The 17,796-nt window shown below is 52.5% G+C and overlaps 2 protein-coding genes across 6 annotated transcripts in view; both read right to left on the reverse strand.

Annotated features, from left to right (window-relative positions):
- The window catches only part of LOC149328933 (CUGBP Elav-like family member 2), a 572,935-nt gene that overhangs the window by 327,498 nt on the left and 227,641 nt on the right, over positions 1-17,796 (reverse strand). For all 5 annotated transcript variants that reach the window (XM_089559969.1, XM_089559968.1, XM_089559966.1 and 2 more), the window contains one exon: positions 12,339-12,421. In XM_089559969.1, coding sequence (XP_089416095.1) covers positions 12,339-12,421 — 83 coding nt within the window. The remainder of the gene's footprint in view (positions 1-12,338; positions 12,422-17,796) is intronic.
- LOC149328934 (uncharacterized) lies at positions 1,249-9,437 on the reverse strand. Its single transcript, XM_089559947.1, has one exon. The coding sequence runs from the start codon at positions 7,324-7,326 to the stop codon at positions 6,466-6,468; it is 861 nt and encodes a 286-aa protein (XP_089416073.1). The 5' UTR covers positions 7,327-9,437; the 3' UTR covers positions 1,249-6,465.

Raw genomic sequence — 17,796 nt, forward strand, 5'->3', positions numbered from 1 at the left:
TTTCATGACGCCGCGGTTAAACCGATTAAGCCGTGGTTAGTCCCCATTCATCTGTCATATCCTCTGCGATTTCACGATATACAGTAGGTCCAAGGAGATCGGTCAAGAGGGAGAATCAGTCGATGCCACTGGCTACAGGGGGCACCTTTTAGGGGCATTTGCCGCTGCGTTCTTGAGTTGTATCCGACTACAGTTGCCATGCAATCATCCACAACAGTCCAGCCCCCCCCCCCCCCCCAACCCACCCACACGCAAACATGTACTCCCTTCCTCCCCACATTCCTTACAGTTGGGCCGCTGAACATGTGCGACTCCGCTCAACGTTGGATCCTCTGCTTGGTCAACACCAGCCGTGTGTTCAGTAACCATCATGCATCGCTAAACTGCAGTCCAGCCAACCTCACCCGCCTGAATGAGCGACATGGACCTGGGACGCTTATTAAAATCTATATCATGCGTTACTTCGATAACGAGAGGACCGAAAAGCCATTGAAATGCTCCCACACCGCTCTTCCTAAGTATTTACGCGAAACTCCTTCGAATTGGCCATAGGAAGAGCACCGAAATAGAGTGCCGCAGACGTAAAGCCGCCCACCCAGCAGTTCTTAGGCCCGCCGCGGTGGCTCAGTGGTTATGGTGCTCGGCTCCTGACCCGAAAGACGCGGGTTCGATCCCGGCCGCGGCGGCTGAATTTCGATGAAGGTGAAATTCTAGAGGCCCATGTGCTGTGCGATGTCAGTGCACGTAAAAGAACACCAGGTGGTCGAAATTTCCGGAGCCCTCCACTACGGCGTCCCTCATAAGCCTGAGTGGCAGTGGGACGTTAAACCTCAATAAACTAAACCAAGCCAAACCAAACCAGTAGTTCTTCACCGTGCCCCAAAATGTCAGCCAAGGAGCCCGTACATTTATAGAACTCCTTAACGTCTCGCCGTTGGACTTGTTAACCGCATTGCTGCGTTTAAACCATCCCACACGTTCCCATGCAGACGACGCAACTAATTACAGCGACGCACAAAGTTACCAAACAAAAAGCGCAAAGCGGCCGTGACAGTAAAAGAACGTACCACAGGGACAAAACGCTTCAAATTACCCAGAATCCCCCGGACGCGACAGCCGGGCACGGTCAGCGGCCCATGATGCAAGAAAACGGCACGTGCATACGTAGCTGTACATATCTTAGCGCTGCGAGAGAGAGAGAGAGAGAGAGCGAGAGAGAGAGCCCCGCCATTTAATTATGACTTCTAAAGGCGCGCACCAGCCTTTCAATATCCAGCACGACCAATGAAGGAGATAGAGAGAGAGAGAGAGCAAGATAGAGAAAGAGACTGAGAGAGTGGGAATCCGTTTTTCACACCGCCCCGAAAAGAAATGAACTCCGATCGGATCGGAAGGCTGGAAAAAGGGAAGGAGGAGTGGGGGGGGGGGAGGCAGCGAGAAAATATGCGCATGCTAATTCGAAGCTATGCATCAGGTGTGGCGCAATCGCTAATAAGAAAGCGCCAGCGCCGCTGGCGAGCGGCTGTGTAGTTTCGAAACCGCCGCCGAGCAATCCACTACACACACACACAGACTATAAAGAGACGCCCAGCCAAACCCCTTTCTTCTGGCTGGGCGCCGATAAAGAAGCCCCGGCGCTTTTCAAAAAGGGGGAAGAAGAAAAGATTTATCTGCTCTTAACAAAAATCGCTAGGCTGGCTCGCTGTGCACGGAGAGGGGGACGAACGGAATTTCGACAGAGCCGGGCATTATTTCATACATTGTTCTCTTAACAGCTTCGTGGAGTGCGGAAAAGGCGTACCCCCCCCCCCCCCCCCCCTTTTGTTGGAGGGACGGATTTAAACAAAAAACACACACAAAACGGCACCGCCATCGGGGTGTTCTTGAGGGTATTGGGGGCGCGTTACTAACTTATACTTGTCCCAGCGTACACCCAGAACGGATTTTGATCATACGTCTTCGGAATAAAGGGGGAAAAGGGGGCACTCGACGAAAATAGCGGCCACATGAGACTGACCGCCGACTGGAAAAGTTACTAAGTATGTTCGCTAGGGCGCGCAGAAAATACTTCTAGAACCACCCGTTCCCACTGAGGAATGTCAAGCGCTTGGCGAAGTGCTATAGGGCATGCGAAAAGCGGCACACGTAATTACTCCGGTTGCAAGCGGTGACGTAATTACTACGGTTGCAAGGCACTTATAGACAGATCAGCAACAGGAAGGCGCCGAGATTCTAGCACTAAATGATTTTGCAACCCCTCCTTTTTACACCCTCACTTCCAGATAGTTCAAATCAAATGGCACATACATAGAAGACATTGTGAGTGCCCTAACGCCAATGTTAACCATTAAGATGGGCCTTTTCCTTGGGCCCACCGCCGCCGATTAGGTGGTTCGAAGCAGCTGTGTTGAGCGTCTATGCCATCTTTTATTTCCCCCCTTCTCTTAATTGCGTTACCATTGCTATACACACTGGTATTGTCACGCTAGAAGGGTCATGGGAGTCGGCAAACGCCGGTGGCTGGAACGGGGTCCTCTGACGGGGGAAAAGCCGCTTCCTTCTTGATGTATCCCACTAAAGCCGAGCATTGAACGTACCCAACCAGGTATATAGATTACGTGAACACCACTTTCTAAAAGAAAGCGCGTGAAGCACGAAGAATATACAAACTGCCTCTCCCAAGTGGCCTATTTTTCTTGATTTAAATCCACAAGGGCACCTCATCTTCCCGCGTAGCTTCAGTTGCCCTAATGTAGGAAAACAGCGGTGCACTGACCACGGCCAATTATACGTCAAGACTACGTACGCGCGTACTGGGTCTTGCGGTATTTAAGCAGCTAAGGCTATCTTGCGCCAACACACAGGTTTGGAGAAATCTGAGTGAGCCGACGGAGTGCTAGGTTTTGAGTTACGCTTCGTTCATGACATTTCCTTGCTTTAAGAACTTAAGCACTCGCGTCCAGTTTTTAACTACTGCATTCCTTCCTAAGAACAAGCCGGGGATGTAAAAGAATACGCCTGCCGTAAAACACTCTGCAACGCTCTGTTTCTTAGTTCCGAGTTTCCTGCAAGAAATTAAAACACCGTCTACCGCGACCGCTTCAGGACAGAGTTCACAAAGGGGCTTTCCTTCTGTCTCGAGTACGAAGTTGCGTAAGGAGCGCACACTCTCAGAAAAAAACCCGCCCAGGGGGGAGTAAAGACAACTTTAGTCCTAAAAAGGGCACTTTAGTCCCTAAATTTGAACACGACACACTCCTTGCCAAAAATGCGCGCCGTGCGCAAACTCAACGGACTAACTGCCGAGAAAGAGATTAACGGAGGGAGAATCGCAGCACAGGAGCACGCGAAAATTGCGCGAGAAGACCCTGACTGCAATAGTACTCGATTTTTGAAGCGCATGGATGTCGTCTAAGGCCAGTGAGAGCACTGCCGCTGCCTGTGACGAAGCGGATACCCTTTTCTTTGAAAAAAAGGCTTCGTGCCACCGAAACGGCTGGCAGCTGTGCAAGTGCATAAACAATTACTACGAACTTCAATACGTGTCAAACGTGAGTTGTAAAAGTTAGGGATGAGCAAGTACACGTAGTTTCATACCGTTGCCGTTGTTTACGAGCTTATGTGATGCTGTGTAATTATCGGCGACACTTAGCGAATCGGTGAGTGGAGGCAGTCAATTCCCTGTCACCGCTGTCCGCCGGTAACAAAAAAACGAAGTGTCGCCTTCTACCTTTGTTTTCAACAGGCTGTAATGTGCAGCTGCCAATTGCAAGGAAGAAGACCACCTTATACGCAAAAAAAGAAACAAAAAGAAAACCACTGTTGTGGTTGTGAAGTACCGGCCGTAATGTATACACAGTTCAGCACTTCTTTTTTGGCCAAAACGTGATTTATACCGTTGTGCGTGCGCATTAAAGCTTACCCCAGGTTTTTTAAAAAGCATATGAAACCAAAACCACCACACTGTGATAACAATTTGAGCGGTACAGACAGACCGTGTGTGTGTTTCGCATACAAGGCTTTTATTTTCTGCCGTGGACTGTCCTCTGTGGTGGCGTAATCATATCCGCGCTCGGCTCATGATCCAAAGGTTGTCGGTTCGAGTCCTGGTGTTTTCATGTATGTTTATTTCTGTTTCCTTTATCGTTGTTATATGTGTGAAGTTCTGTCGGAAACTATCCCGCTCTAAATTACGCTGGAAATCACGCGTCGTTTGCCTTTTTTCATTAAATGTCTGCTCCCGGGGACTAACTGTTGCACCCTTTCGAAGGGGGCAACAGTTACACCCTTTGCAGTTAGTCCCGAAAAAGACGATTGCCAGTGGCAGGTCAGTTAGTCCCCAAAAAGACTAACCTCTCGCCCCCTATTAGCCCCTTTTTTCTAAGAGTGCATGTTCAATGCGAAGGCGACATACGATAACCAGTATAAGATAACTAACATGTTCGGCAAGACGCTCTGCTTGCGCCAACATAGCCTTATGTACATGCGAAGCAACAGTCAAAAGCCAGCCGACAGCGGCCCCTTCGCGCACAGCACGGGGCGGAGCGCGGTGGCCGAACCGCGCAACCACAACCACCGGCAGGCAGGCACAACCCCCGGACCGAGTGCGAATCTTTAATGCGCGCACGTTCACGAAAGGCGGCCGGGAAATATTTACGAGACTCGAGGAGCCCGCGCTCGTTCGCTGCCTCCCTTCGCGCGGGTGTAGATAAAGCATCCCCCTCTCCCTTTCCCACCTTTCCCGCAACCACTCTCCTACTCCACCCAGAAGGGCGACCGCTACCGCCAGCGGCGTCTTGAACGAGCATAGTGAGCGGCATTCGCACGCACAAACGCACGAGCGGTGGTCTCCGGGAGTCGGTATTCCGAAAACCCCAGCCCACTAGAAAGTACACGGTCGACGTCTCGCGGGCAGGCAGGCAGACAGGCGGAGGGGAATGCGGCAACGAGTGTACAACTATAGCAGAGAGCCCGAGTCTCCAGGAATATGGCGAGGCGTAAATAACTGAGTAGGGAAAAAAGGAGGAGGGGCGGAGGAGGAAGATGAAAGCGAGAGAAGGAGGGAGTATGTGTAGGGAGCGCTAGCGCGCCTCCGCTCCCTGCACTACGACGCCGTCGACGACGACGACATGCCCGCATATAAAAACAGGCCTCACCGCCGCCGAAGCCTCGGCTCCCTGTTCCCCCGCTGCGAAAGCTTCCCCCCTTCTTCCCTCCCCACACAGCATCCCGCTTCTCAAACCCGTCGTCCCGCGCACTCTCCCCATTTCATACGCGCAGAGTCCGTTCGGCGTCCCGCGAAAGCACTCCCCGCTCCCAGGCGCCATCTATCCATATCCACGGCGGTGTAGTTACACAGGCACGTATAACAGAACGTCCCGAGAGCGGCAGCTTACAAACACCGCCGCCGCAACGCGCGAGCATATGCGGACCCGCTGCAAAATGTATGGCTTCCGCGCCCGCCGCCTCGCCATAGCGGCCGCATCGTCGGCGAACGTGCCCCCCACGCCTCCACGACCGGCAGCTCACAGTGGGTGCTTTTCTTTTTTTTTTGTCCTGCAGTCTCTCTTTCCCGCCAGAAGAGGTTTCGCGCGTGCACCGAAGCGCACGCAGCCGTCGTAGTCATCGTTCGCTGTAGGAATGGAAGGGGGGGTTCAGTCTGCATCGCTGAGCGTTCGTGCAGTCATCCACGATTTCGCTCTCGCGTGGGCGGACGGCGCAACAGTGACGTTGTAATTACGACGTCTCGCGCAGGTGGCGGTAGTGGTGGGTTTGCATACCGGTGACAGCTTACCCGAACTTACTGGTGAGCTTAGACTTGCTCTACACTCACGATAGTTTGCACGCAGTGGAAGCATGCACGGTTGCACGAGCTATAGTAATGCGTGCTTTAGCATCACCCACTGTCAATGAGAGAAGAAAAAAAAAACGCGCGAGACCCCCATTGGGGCTGAGTACAGCAAGCCTTGATGCTCGATTTAATTTGAGTTCGGGCTCGCTGAACGGAACGAGCTGCGGGTATGTACAAAGCAGGGGTAACGTTACGCGACAGGCTGCTAAAAAAAAAAACACCAAAAGAGTCACCGTGAACGGGCTCGCGGCCGAAATCCCTGAAGGCGTAACAAGAGTCTCTTCAATTAAAAAAAAAAGCAGCACAAACAGTTAACACTCCCCGTCCATTAAGGCGATGTGTCAAAACTCTTCCAGAAAGGTCTGCGGTTCTGCACGAGGATTCTCGCTTAGAAAAGAGTTTCCAGGAAAATAAAGAAAAAACACAAACACAAGCAGGTAGATATGCACACAAAAAACAGTCAGTTTCACCCCCCCCCCCCCCCCCCCTTCCCGAGTGCCAACAAACCACCAATCCAGCTCCGAATGACAGCTCTGGTTCAACTCTCGACGCCGCGGCTAACGACCCACGAAGTCGACTCGCGACCGACGCTCTCAAGACAGACACCCCGGAGGTCACTCCTGGACGCCCACGTCGGCGGGACACCCTCCCTCGTCGCTGCCGTCGTCGCAGTCGTCCTCGCCGTCGCACACCAGCTCGGAGGAGATGCAGTGCCACGAGTGGCAGTGGTACGCCTTGGGGTCCCCCATGGGGCACTCCTCGACCGGGCAGTGCAGCTCGTCCGCGATGTCCCAGCAGTCGGCGCGGCCGTCACACCGGCGGTCCAGCGGCAGGCAGGACGTGTTCAGGCCGCACCGGAAGTTGACGTCCTCGTCACAGGGACATCCCACCTCGTCGCTCAAGTCGTCGCAGTCGGCCAACCCGTCGCACCTCGAGTACTTGGACACGCACAACCCGGACCGGCAGGGCCACTCCTCGGCGACCAGGCAGTTCTGGGTGCAGATCAGGGAGCCGTCTTCCAGCCGGCGGCAGTGGCTGCCTTCCACGCATCCCACGCAACCGCCGCCCGAGGTGGAAGCGGCGCGGTGGTGGCCGGGGTCGCGACCCGCGCGTCCCAGGGCACGCCGGTCGGCCGCGGCCGTGGCGGAGCCCGACGCCTCGGCCCTGTACCAGGCGACGAAGAAGATGCAGAAGGCGATGGCGCCCACCGTCATGGCGGCGGCGGCGACGAGCTTCCAGGCGGAGGAACGGCCGGTGCCTTCGCCGAGGGAGGAACGGCAGCGCTTGCAGCGGACGTTGGGCGGGTCCCGGACGCGGTAGAACGGGGGCGGAGGCGGCGAGCTGAGGATTTCCGCGGTGGAGCCGCCCGAGTACTCCTCGTCGTCGACGCTCACCAGCGGGTCTTGCTGCTGCCGCTTCTGCTGTTCAGGGCGGGCACGGGACGAGTCTTGGACAGGCCCTCGGGTGGCGGCCATCCAAAGATAGGGGGCTACGAGGGATCGCGAGCGAGTCGCCAATGACGCGGGGTCCACCTCAACCCGAGCGACATTCCTGCACTTCTCTTCTTTCTCTTTCTTCGTTTTCGCGGGGAAAGAGAAAATAGAACGACTTCTTTCTCTTCCCCGTCTTGCGTATTTTGGATCGCGCGCGCAAGGCTGAGCGCACTTGCGGTTCGGCTCGAGATCGCTGAAGACGCGAAATTTTTTTTTGTTTATTCGAGCTGTTTGCCATCAGGCATGATGAAAAAGGAAAGAAAGTTATAAAAAGGAGTGCAAACAAGCCTCGCTTAAAAAGCGGCAAAAGTTCGTGCTATAGCGATTATTTAGAGTCCACTTGGTATAGTCGTCTGCAACGTCCCATCGCAGGCCAACCTTTCTTAGTAAACGTCGTCTAGCTCACGGAAGCTGTAGCCGGGCAAGTCCACAGCAAGTGCTTTTCATCAAACTGGTCGGGCGCAGCACCACAATGGGACACTTGTCTGTCACTTCGTAACGTTTGTCACGCCACCGATGACGCACAGAAGGAGTCAGAGCCGCTCCTGCCCGAACCCGGCGCACAGATACCTCCTCCTCCCGAGTGAGACTCCGGGGGAGAGGGTACGAACACGGAGGAATTAGAGCGCGTGTTCGCTGACGCAAAGACTGTTTCTCGGAAACATGGGACAGGAACGGATCTGAGGGAAGAGGGGAAGGTGGCGGGATATCGGATGTGTCAAGGTGTGTCATTGCATCCACATGGATATTATGCGGATCCTGGGCATGCCCGCGAATCCAGTGTATACGCACAGGACAGGGGTATTTTGTGCAAAGAAAATATTCCGCGCGACCGCACGAAGACGTCGCCAGTAGAGAGTACGCCGAGGAAACGGGCGTAAAAAAAAATGTCCCCCCTATTGTACGACACGACGGAGTGCCAAAGAGACACATTCACACACGCGCCGGCTTGATTCCTCGTTTGATCCATAGAAGCATGAAAACAGGCCCCGCCTGTGGCATGTCGCGCGGAATTTCTGCTACCTTAAAAGTGCGCGCACGTAGATCTGAACAGCGCCTCCTCTATACTTTCTGTGCCTGGGAGAACGAGAGGCGAACAATGGGAGCCCGCCGTCGGGGCTAGTACAGCCTTTCGCCGCCACGCGCCGCCACCGGAGTAGGATCACTGCCGCGCGTCGCTGGTAGAAACGCAGACCGTTCGCAGCTGTTCTGTCGTTGAGTTTTCGGCTGCATTCGTGTTGTTTCAAGTACAATCGAAACTTTTTTTAAAAGGGAGCTCGGAAGCACTTGTCGCTAAGGGTAACCGGACCATTTTAGTCGTGTCTTTCGCGGCTACTGCTGTGCAATGCGCTCGCGCGTCGTCTGCTGCGCTTATATGACAGCGCGCGCCTGCTTAAATCCACTGCGTGGAAAATTGTTCTGTCACCTTTAAGTTCGCTTGTCTGAGGGTCGTTATTTGAAAGCAGTGCTTGGCAGCAGCTAATACTGAATGTTTGGGCTCTGAAAGAGCTCCGTTGCGTGCTGTTGTTTACTCATGTAAGTAGCACGTAAAGCCGTTCTTCCAAAGCGGTACCTGATCCCGCGTTTCCTTCGTAAAGTTTTTGAGAGTTACCATTGTCGCCACCGAAGCCAGAGTTGGCGCCAGAAAAATGTGGAGCTTTGATCTGCCACGCACTTCCTGCAAGACTGCATGGTGTCTCGAGTCGCATCGTTGACGCTCAACTTGAGCGTGTATGGTACGCGCCAAAAATGCGCCCTGCTGTCAGTGCCACCAGCTATGTAACGTGAGACGCTGCATCATCTGCCTGCACATAACGCTGCGCAGATATAGAGGTTCATATATTCAATATCAGTGCGTTGTGAGTCAACGCTTACTCAAACTCGAAAAAAGAAGTATTGTGGAGGCTAACTCCCACACGGCAGTAAAACGTACGCCATCCTCAGAGCCTCGCGTACTTTCTCGAAAGGGGCTTTTTTGCAAAATGTTTAACTGCGTCATGCTTGTCACTGACATTGAATGCGTAGTTGCAGATAAGCGGCCTCAGGAAACGAACCGATATAAGGTTCATGAGCTTAAGCCTGTGCTCGTTGATGCCATCGCTCCTGCACTTCAGCAACTTTGAAGCGCGAAGAGCTGGGACAGCGTGCTCTACTAATGTGGTGAGAGGCTTTTTCAAGGTCTGATCGTCCTGCAGGGCACGGTCGGCAAAAGCTCTTAATGAATCGAGAACGAAGAGAAGTTGATCTGACGGGTAGAGTAGCCCACCTCGGTCTTGGCTGCGGGTGAACTGAAGGAGTGGCTGGTTGCTAGCCGGCTTTGACACAAAGTAAGGCAGTTCTCGCAATCCATATGCTCGCCAACAACTCATGCAATGTACCCGCCCACATAAGCGGTAGCCGAGATCTGAAGCGACGGCAAGTGCTGTGGCAAAATTGTGGTAGTAGGCCTCTGAAGCACCAATCTTGCTCTCGACAGCTTCGGCGCTGCTTGCACAGTCAACGTCTGGGGAGGCTTTGGAGCTAGAGTAGGAGTTGGTTGCGCAGAAGAAAGGACGTCAGCGGGTACGAGTCTTGACATCGAAGCACATTCTTTGTGGGCGATATTGGATGCTGAATTAGACGTAGCGATCCCGGTCTTCAGTAGTTTTTCGAGACCTGGCAATGCAGCCCGAACATCCAACATGTCGTTACACCCGGATGACATTCGCAAACTACCAAACAGCGATTCAATTGGATTGCTGTTGAATTTTCGGGTGAGGACGAAAAAGAACTCCTCTTCAGTCAGCAGATATTTGACACACGCCACTGTGGAATAGGTAGTGATCAGAATTGCCTGATTGGTTTCGTCTCGGAGAAATTCACGGGTATGCCCAGATCTTTTTTTTTAGCCCTTCTAAATACATACGGAAAGTGACTTCAAGCCATTCAAGCCGCGGATCAGCACTGTCGTCGAATTGGCGAGCATCCGGAAAATGTTGGTGTATGTGCTGCGTCGTGTTGCTGATATCGTGAAGCACGTACGAACCACCAATAAACGTTCTTCCCGAACGTAATGGTTGGCCCTGCAGCTGAAAATGACACGGCAGAAGTGCGCCCAGCCTCATCCTTGAAAAAGAAACAAGAATCATACTGCGCGCAGCCGATCAGCAGTAGCCGAGCTTCTCGTATCCTCGAGAAGAGCGGGCATCGAGCATAGAGGCACCGAGCATCGAGGCACCCTACGCGCGCGACGCATTCTACTCACACAGCGCCTCCTAGCGGCAGCCGCCAGCGGCGGCGGAGCCGGCGCTCGACGGCCCGAGGAGAGCGTTCTCCCAGGCACAGAAAGTATAAAGGAGGCGCTGATCTGAACTAGAGTCCAAACCCTAAGCACGCGCTGAAGCGTGAATGAGACTTACTTATGAAGAAACAGAAACAGAAAAAAAAGAGCAAAACTTGCTTGGTGAGCTGTCCCGCAGAATGCGAGAAGCCAACGATTTGGCGACGAAAGTGGCAGAACTGCACGTTGCGAATATAAGTCAAGGAGAAAAAAAATAGCACTGCCGTCCCAGCGTACCTTTTCCGCTGTCCTTTCTAACTCTCCCCTCACCTCTTTCCTTTCACTCCTACACACTGCCTGCTATCCCTTTATTTCCGCTGCCCCAGCCCAGGTGCTTCCAGCAGCGATGGCAGATGCCGGGGCTAGCAACCATCATTTGCCTTCCATTTATCATGTATATTAAAACCACTCACTACTACTACTATTACTCAATCTGTCAACCAGTACATTAACTCCAACTGCCGGGTTTCGTGCCGCAACACACAAAGGCTGGCACATACTGCAAGTTTTCTTCCAACTCACGCAAGTTACGCCTCGAGCGCCGTAAAGGAAATACATAAAAGAAATACGGTAAACATCGTATCCCACGCGAGTTTCCTCTGCTTCCATCAGCAGTCAAAAACTTGTAAAACTCATGCGCACGTCAATCCACAAATGGCTCGCGCAAGTTTGCATCGGTCAACGTAAAGTCGTCCATGCATGGCGGTCGCGTTGTTAAGAACACGCGTTTTAAAAAGGCCCAGTATTTTTTTTCTTTTCTTTTTTTTTTTTGCTGTCGCATCCATCGAGAACACCTGCAGCCACGGTGTGGCCTCAGCACGTCGAATTCTTCAGGGCCCCACACGCAACCGCCGAAGGTCGACAGGATGGACGCCCTCGTCACAATCTCGGTGCACCCGAAAAACGGAGACGCGTTGGATGACAAAGATGGGCGGGTGTCTCTTGGACCACACGTTGGAGCGCCCCCATGGTGGTCGACCGACGCCATCCAGTCCCGCAGGATGAGTCCCGTCGCAATTCCTGAAATCGCCGCGCGCAGCGCTGCCGGCAGAGCAACCGCTACGTCCAAGGAAAGCGCCGAGACATCCCTTCGTATTGGGGAAACAACAGCCTGCGCGAATTTTCTCGAAAAAGGAATTAAAAGAAACGAAGGATCCAAAATCGAAAATTTAAGAACCGACCTCAAAGGTTTCTTGGGGTGGCGTTGCGCAGACGAACAAACATACACAGGAAAGAGCAGAAGACAGAAAGAGCACTCTTTCTGTCTTCTGCTCTTTCCCGAGTATGTTTGTTCGTGTGCGCAACGCCACCCCAAGAAAGCTATGCACCAACTCGCCCAGCAAGAAGTCCTTCTACATTACCTCAAAGGTTCCAGCCAGACAAGGGCTACTGTAGATTCGATTTTAACATAAAGCTCGCTGAAAAGCGACAGTTCCTAACCAAGCAATGTGACGTCGGCGGAACAGAGACGTTTGATTTGCATGAAGCAGTATGAAAAAAAAAGAAGAAAAAAAACATTACGCTTCAGGAACAACAAATGCAGCTTTTCAACGTTACAAGAGTGACTGTGTCGCTGCAACGCGAACGGAGCCCTTATTTTCGCCTCGCTTTCCTTCAGAGAGCGGTGACTCGTGCCGTATGGCGGACGGAAGAGGAAAGAGCGGTTCTCGCTTACCCCGGGGAGGGTCTTCATGTTGTGTAGGTCGTTCTGGGCGTCCAGGGCAGACTTGCGCGTGTAGAATGTGACGAAGCAGCAGCCTGGGCAAGGGAAAAGGAAGAAAGATAAACGATAACAGTTAGTTTCAGGAACCTAGTTAGTAAATGCGGCAACAAATGTCATAGAGAGGAAGGAAATTTTTCATGAGGAAAAGGTGGAGAGGTCGGCCGTTGGCAACATGGCCCTGGCCTGCTACTCCACACAGGGGAAAGGGAAGCGGAGGAAAAGGAAAGTGCGAATGAAGGTTGATGAACAAATGTCATCGATACGAATAAAACTCTCCAGCTGCTATTGTAGTACAGGCTCTTCATTGACCTGTATCCCGCCTATAGTCTGCAGTGGCCGTGAGTGTAATGAAGCAGTCTGGTTCATTTTTGCCCATGTGCAATTGCTGACACTTGGCCACAGCAGACAGACACCAGCTTTATGTCCTCGTCCTGACTGAATACGAAACCTTTGATGAAACAGACAAGGTAAACAGAAGAAAATAAAGCCAGGGAAGAAGAATAAGGATGCCAGATGACATATAGCCCAACAACACTGGGTGACTATCATCATCATCATGCATCACCGTGCGCGACTCGTCATCCGGCAACGTACGCGTCGCGGGTGTTCATGCGATAAAGTGGTTCGGGCGTACTTCGCGGGCAGATTCCTCCTCCGCCGTTCCCCCCGCGGTTACCGGCACACAGAAAGAAAGGGAAGAAACGAGAGAAAAAAAACGATGGAAAAGAAAAGAGAACAGAGCGGAGTCGAGGCGCTCCGCTCTTCGCATTTCTTTTCATCATGCTTTGACTTCGGCGGTAGCTAAAAGACGCTAGAGTCGTCCACGATGCATTCTAGGACGACTCTAAAGACTTTCTCACCACCCAAGTAAAAGCGCAATCAAAAGAATTCCAACAGCGGAGCGCGTAGGCGCCACGTTCGCGTTTCTTTGCATCGTGATAGTACTACACCGCTGGTAATGCTGTGCCGAACTGAAACAGCCTGTTATTAAAAATTGTGTACAGTCTTAGGTGAAACACCCTGCACATAAAATTAGACTCCTCTTCAAATTTACATTCTATTCAGTACTGAGCGCCGCGGGTGTAGCCGTAGCGGCGCCTTTGCATTCCGTGGCGACGCGACTGCGGACACCACAAGCGCCGACAGAAAGAAGAGAGAGAGTTGCTGCCTTCATCCCGTGCAGAGCCCGGGGGCGACCGAGTGGGGCGCACGTAATAGTCGGCCCATTTGTCGCGACACGTGTGGACGGGCCCGGCAAGGCGACGAAAGCAATCCGCCCAGGGCGAGATCGAGCAGTGTGCGAGCTGCGTGACATCAAAAGTGCCGGGCCGGGGCCACCCACGATGGGAGACACGCCTCAAACAGATACAACGTGGCCGGCACGTGAAATGTGGGACAGCGCACTGCGCCGTGACCTGTAGGCCCCGTCTCGCTACAGAAGCGTGCTACGCTGCCGAAGCTACTGCCGCCGTCATCAGCTAACCTGTAGGGAAAGCTCTCGCACAGCACTGAGCAGGGGTGCTAATGTACGACTACAAAGCGCGTAAATGGGCTATTGCTGCTAACTGGAGTACGCGAGGAGGAAATATTGCACAGTTTTATCGTAGCGGTGACGTACTAGCGCGGACGTAAAGAAGGCAAAACATGTCTAGACCGACCGAACTGTGTTTTCCGCAGCTCCCAAAACCGCTGCAACCAGGAAGGCAAAAAATGACGATGAAATACTACGAGTTTAACTGCGCATGCTTACATCCATACCATTTTCAACGTAATGTTGTCGCTAGATATCGCGCATTCAGCACGAAACACACCCAGAACGTGTTCCAGGCAAGCGTTTTGCCCTCTGTACAGCGGATGACCGTATGCGGCTCCGAACGAACTATGACAGCATACGCGGTCGAATGGGGCCACCGCGCGAGCGCAGCAGGCATCCGGTATAATCTACTGGACGTCTACGCTAGCACGCCTAGGCTATGCTAAAACACTCTAAAGACAACGGAGAAACGGGACACAAAAGTTCAGTGTTGCGTCGCCCGCTCCCGTGTACCGCCTCTATGCACTATATTTCTCTTGTATACTGAGCCAGTTTTGCAATAAGAAAGGAGTGTCACGGACGTTCTCGAATACTTTAAGAACGTACCCGAAACCTTATAAATGGCAAACGAAACGCCATTCTAAGAAGTTTACTGCTATTGGGGCAAGTCTTTCTGCGGCAGCCCTTGAAGCCCGAGTAGCCAAAGAAGGCTACTCAGGACACCTGCTGCAGTAAGGGTACGGTAATTTAAAGACTTCTTTGAAGCTAGCAAGTAGACAGTTTTAGCACTACCAGAAAGCTGTACGGCAAACACGGCAACGCGCTTCTGTTGCTACTGTTGCCGGGCTCGCCCAGCTACATTTGTCGCACGGTCGCAAGGTACCCCAAATATCATATTTACGGCACAGCGGTGCTAAAACTCTCTAGTGTTCAAGTGCGGTGCACCGAAGCACTAGGAACAGCCGACGTTGAATTATACCGGAAGTGAAGCGCCGCCTATAAGTGCGCCCGCGCAGATTCCTGGCCGCTGCACGGTACTTCGCCAGACACCGAACACACGGCGCAGGCGGCATAGTCACGCGTCACCCGGACATTGTTCTCCGCAGTCGTAAGCGCGATTAGGGCAGCTCTACGTGTCAGGCGTACACGCATCTGCACGCGCGTACCAGAAGCGTGATTTCGAGGGGCGCACACGCGAACAAAACATCCCGCACAACACGGCGCCCACGCCTCGCATCGCAGAGTGAAAAAATCCCAACGGCGCACGTATACGAGTCGGTCACACGCGTATCCTATTACCTGCTCGCTGAGGCCCACCGCAAATCGCAGGGACTCTGCTACGAGCGGAGAAACCGCGACCGCTTGACGGAATTTGAAAAGCAACATCACATGCGCTTATTCTCTCCGAATTTCCACTTCCCTCTTACCCGAGAGCCACAGAAACCGCAACGAAGAGGGGGTGGACGTTTGGGGGTGGGAGAAGGCGTATACGAAGAGGGAGGTGGGGGGGGGGGGGGGGGGGGGCACAATTTGTCGCAACTCAGCCGTCCGAGAGAGGCCCACACCCACCCACGCCCGCGGAAAACGTGACCGACCTCGGGTCGGAAACTGCGAACACACACCGAGCGAGACTGTGTACAATTTTCGAGTCTACTCCTTTATTTTATTTTCTCTCGTTTTTCCCCGCTTCTTTCTATCCCGGATTCTCACTTCTTTTCAGTTCCGGCAGTAAAAAGCAACCGCTTAAAACGCTAAAAGGTCGAAGCTCCGCGAAAAGAACGAAGCGAACCGAAAGAGAGAGAGAGAGAGAAAAGAGGCGAGGACTAATGAGTACACGATTATTACGTTTTGCGTGCGCGCTCTCGCGCGGAAGCAAGCGTGCGCGACAGCAACGCGAGGGTGCAGAAAGCGTGACCCCGAGGAGGAGGAGGAGGAGGAGGAGGAGGAGGAGGAGGAGGAGGAGGGGCTGAGTTCGTGCCCGGTACTCGCGCGAAAAGCGCCCAGCCACGCGCGAGCCTGGATGCGCGGCATCCACGCATCGCGAAACGAGCGCGTCGTGCAACGCGCCGAAACCAAAGGGCGCGACAATAGCGCGCCCAGCGGCAAAATTTCCCGCAAGCCGCATAGATGCATTCCCAGAATCCAATGAACAGAGTGTGGCAAAGATGTAGAGCTGCAGCGGAAAAATTTTAGCACAAGTGACGCGACAACGGAGCCGCAGATGACGACGCTCGGCGCTGCGGTCACGAACACGCCGGTAGCTGTGCAGTTCACATGCTCCTCAATCGTAACCATTGTTTAAAGTTCTATTTTGTCTGTATTATGTACAGTCTTTGTCAAAAGTAACCAGGCTGCATGGTTTGCTTCAAGCTCCTATACAGTGGAGCCCTTACAGTTTCCCTGAAGCTGAAATGGTCGTTAAAGGTAAGGAACAGGGGTCTTCTTACCTTCCAACACGTTTTGATCTTTAGGAAAGCCACAAGGGCTCCACTAAACAAGCTAGAAGCAAACCATGTAGCCCGGTTACTTTCGACAAAGACGGTACCAAAGTTGTTGTTGTACATACTTTTCGTGCCGTTTTTCTCACCCATATTATCATTTTCGTCGTTTTTTTTTTTGTTGGTTGTATCTTTAAGCTAACAAATTGATAAACTGCCTTCCATTGTTTAAGATTGTGCCCCACCTGCTTTCCTCTAGGATATCCCCCCCGATAGTCGTGTACTATGGGACCTCCTTCAATACTGATTTCATTGTATTCACTATCATTGTGTGCGTTGCTGAACAAACTTGAACTAGTGTGTAAGGCGTGTTCGCAAACCGGGGCGTCGCGCCGGCCGCACGGTGCGATTTCGTCGGTCCGATGACGTCACTGGTGCTAACCTTTTTTCGCTGCAGGCGTTCTATCAGGCCGGAATGAAACGCGGACAGGTACACATTCGTAAACCGGTCGCAAAGGACGGTATCACTGCACAGCAGAAAAAAAAACGCAAATGCGTGTTCGCGTTTCAATTCGGCCCCATAGTGCGTTGCGGTTCGAGCTATTATGCAATATAAACAGGATTTTAAACGCGGTATAGGAAGTATTGAGGCTAGCAAAGAGAGCAGGTTGAAACCGTAGTTAAAATGTTCACTGATAGAGCTTCGCCTGTTTCGAAGAGGGAGTTTGTTTCCGTTGCCAGTCGTACGTATTCCGTATTTTTAGTGACGCATATCTACGCAAGGGCTTAGGCCTCGTAAAGGGAGTGCGAGGATAGCTAGTCCATTTTTACTCATTTCATGTTTAGAGTGAAATGCACACAAAACTTGTTTTTCCGAACAAAGCGGCTGTTCCCTCCTATAATTCAGTAACCATACCCGTAAAAGTAGAAAGCGTACTCATTTTCCCTGTCTTCAAACCAGAAACTCGATCAGTTTTAACAACTTCAACTCAGCGCGAATTAAATTCAGCGTGATTTTAAGCATTCCTACTCGTATTGCCAATATACGTGCACCGTGCCGCCACACGCGTTTAACAAAACCCACCGAAAACTTCACCGCGATGCGTATAGCCATACGACTCTTTGCACAGAACGGCGCAAAAGCGACGACACGGAGGAGGAAACAGCGTCGAAATACAAACTCCTTCCGGCATTCAGCGAATTAACGAACCACCGGAGTCTTCCGACTATACTTCCGACGCACGGCGCGTCGCCATTCAAAAAAAAAAAAAAAAAGTACAAACCAAAGCCCGACAGGCTGCGGGCGCTCAATGGAGCCGAAAAAAAAAAAAAAAACACGCTCATTCCTCGCTTTTACTAACGACACTTTGTTTTTTCTTTCTTCAATTCCCGCAGAAACGAAGCCCATATACCTGCCACTCGTAAGCCCCGCCCGCGC

Source organism: Amblyomma mixtum, chromosome 9, assembly GCF_055824585.1.
Source record: "Amblyomma mixtum isolate Tamu chromosome 9, ASM5582458v1, whole genome shotgun sequence".
Lineage (NCBI taxonomy): Eukaryota > Metazoa > Arthropoda > Arachnida > Ixodida > Ixodidae > Amblyomma > Amblyomma mixtum.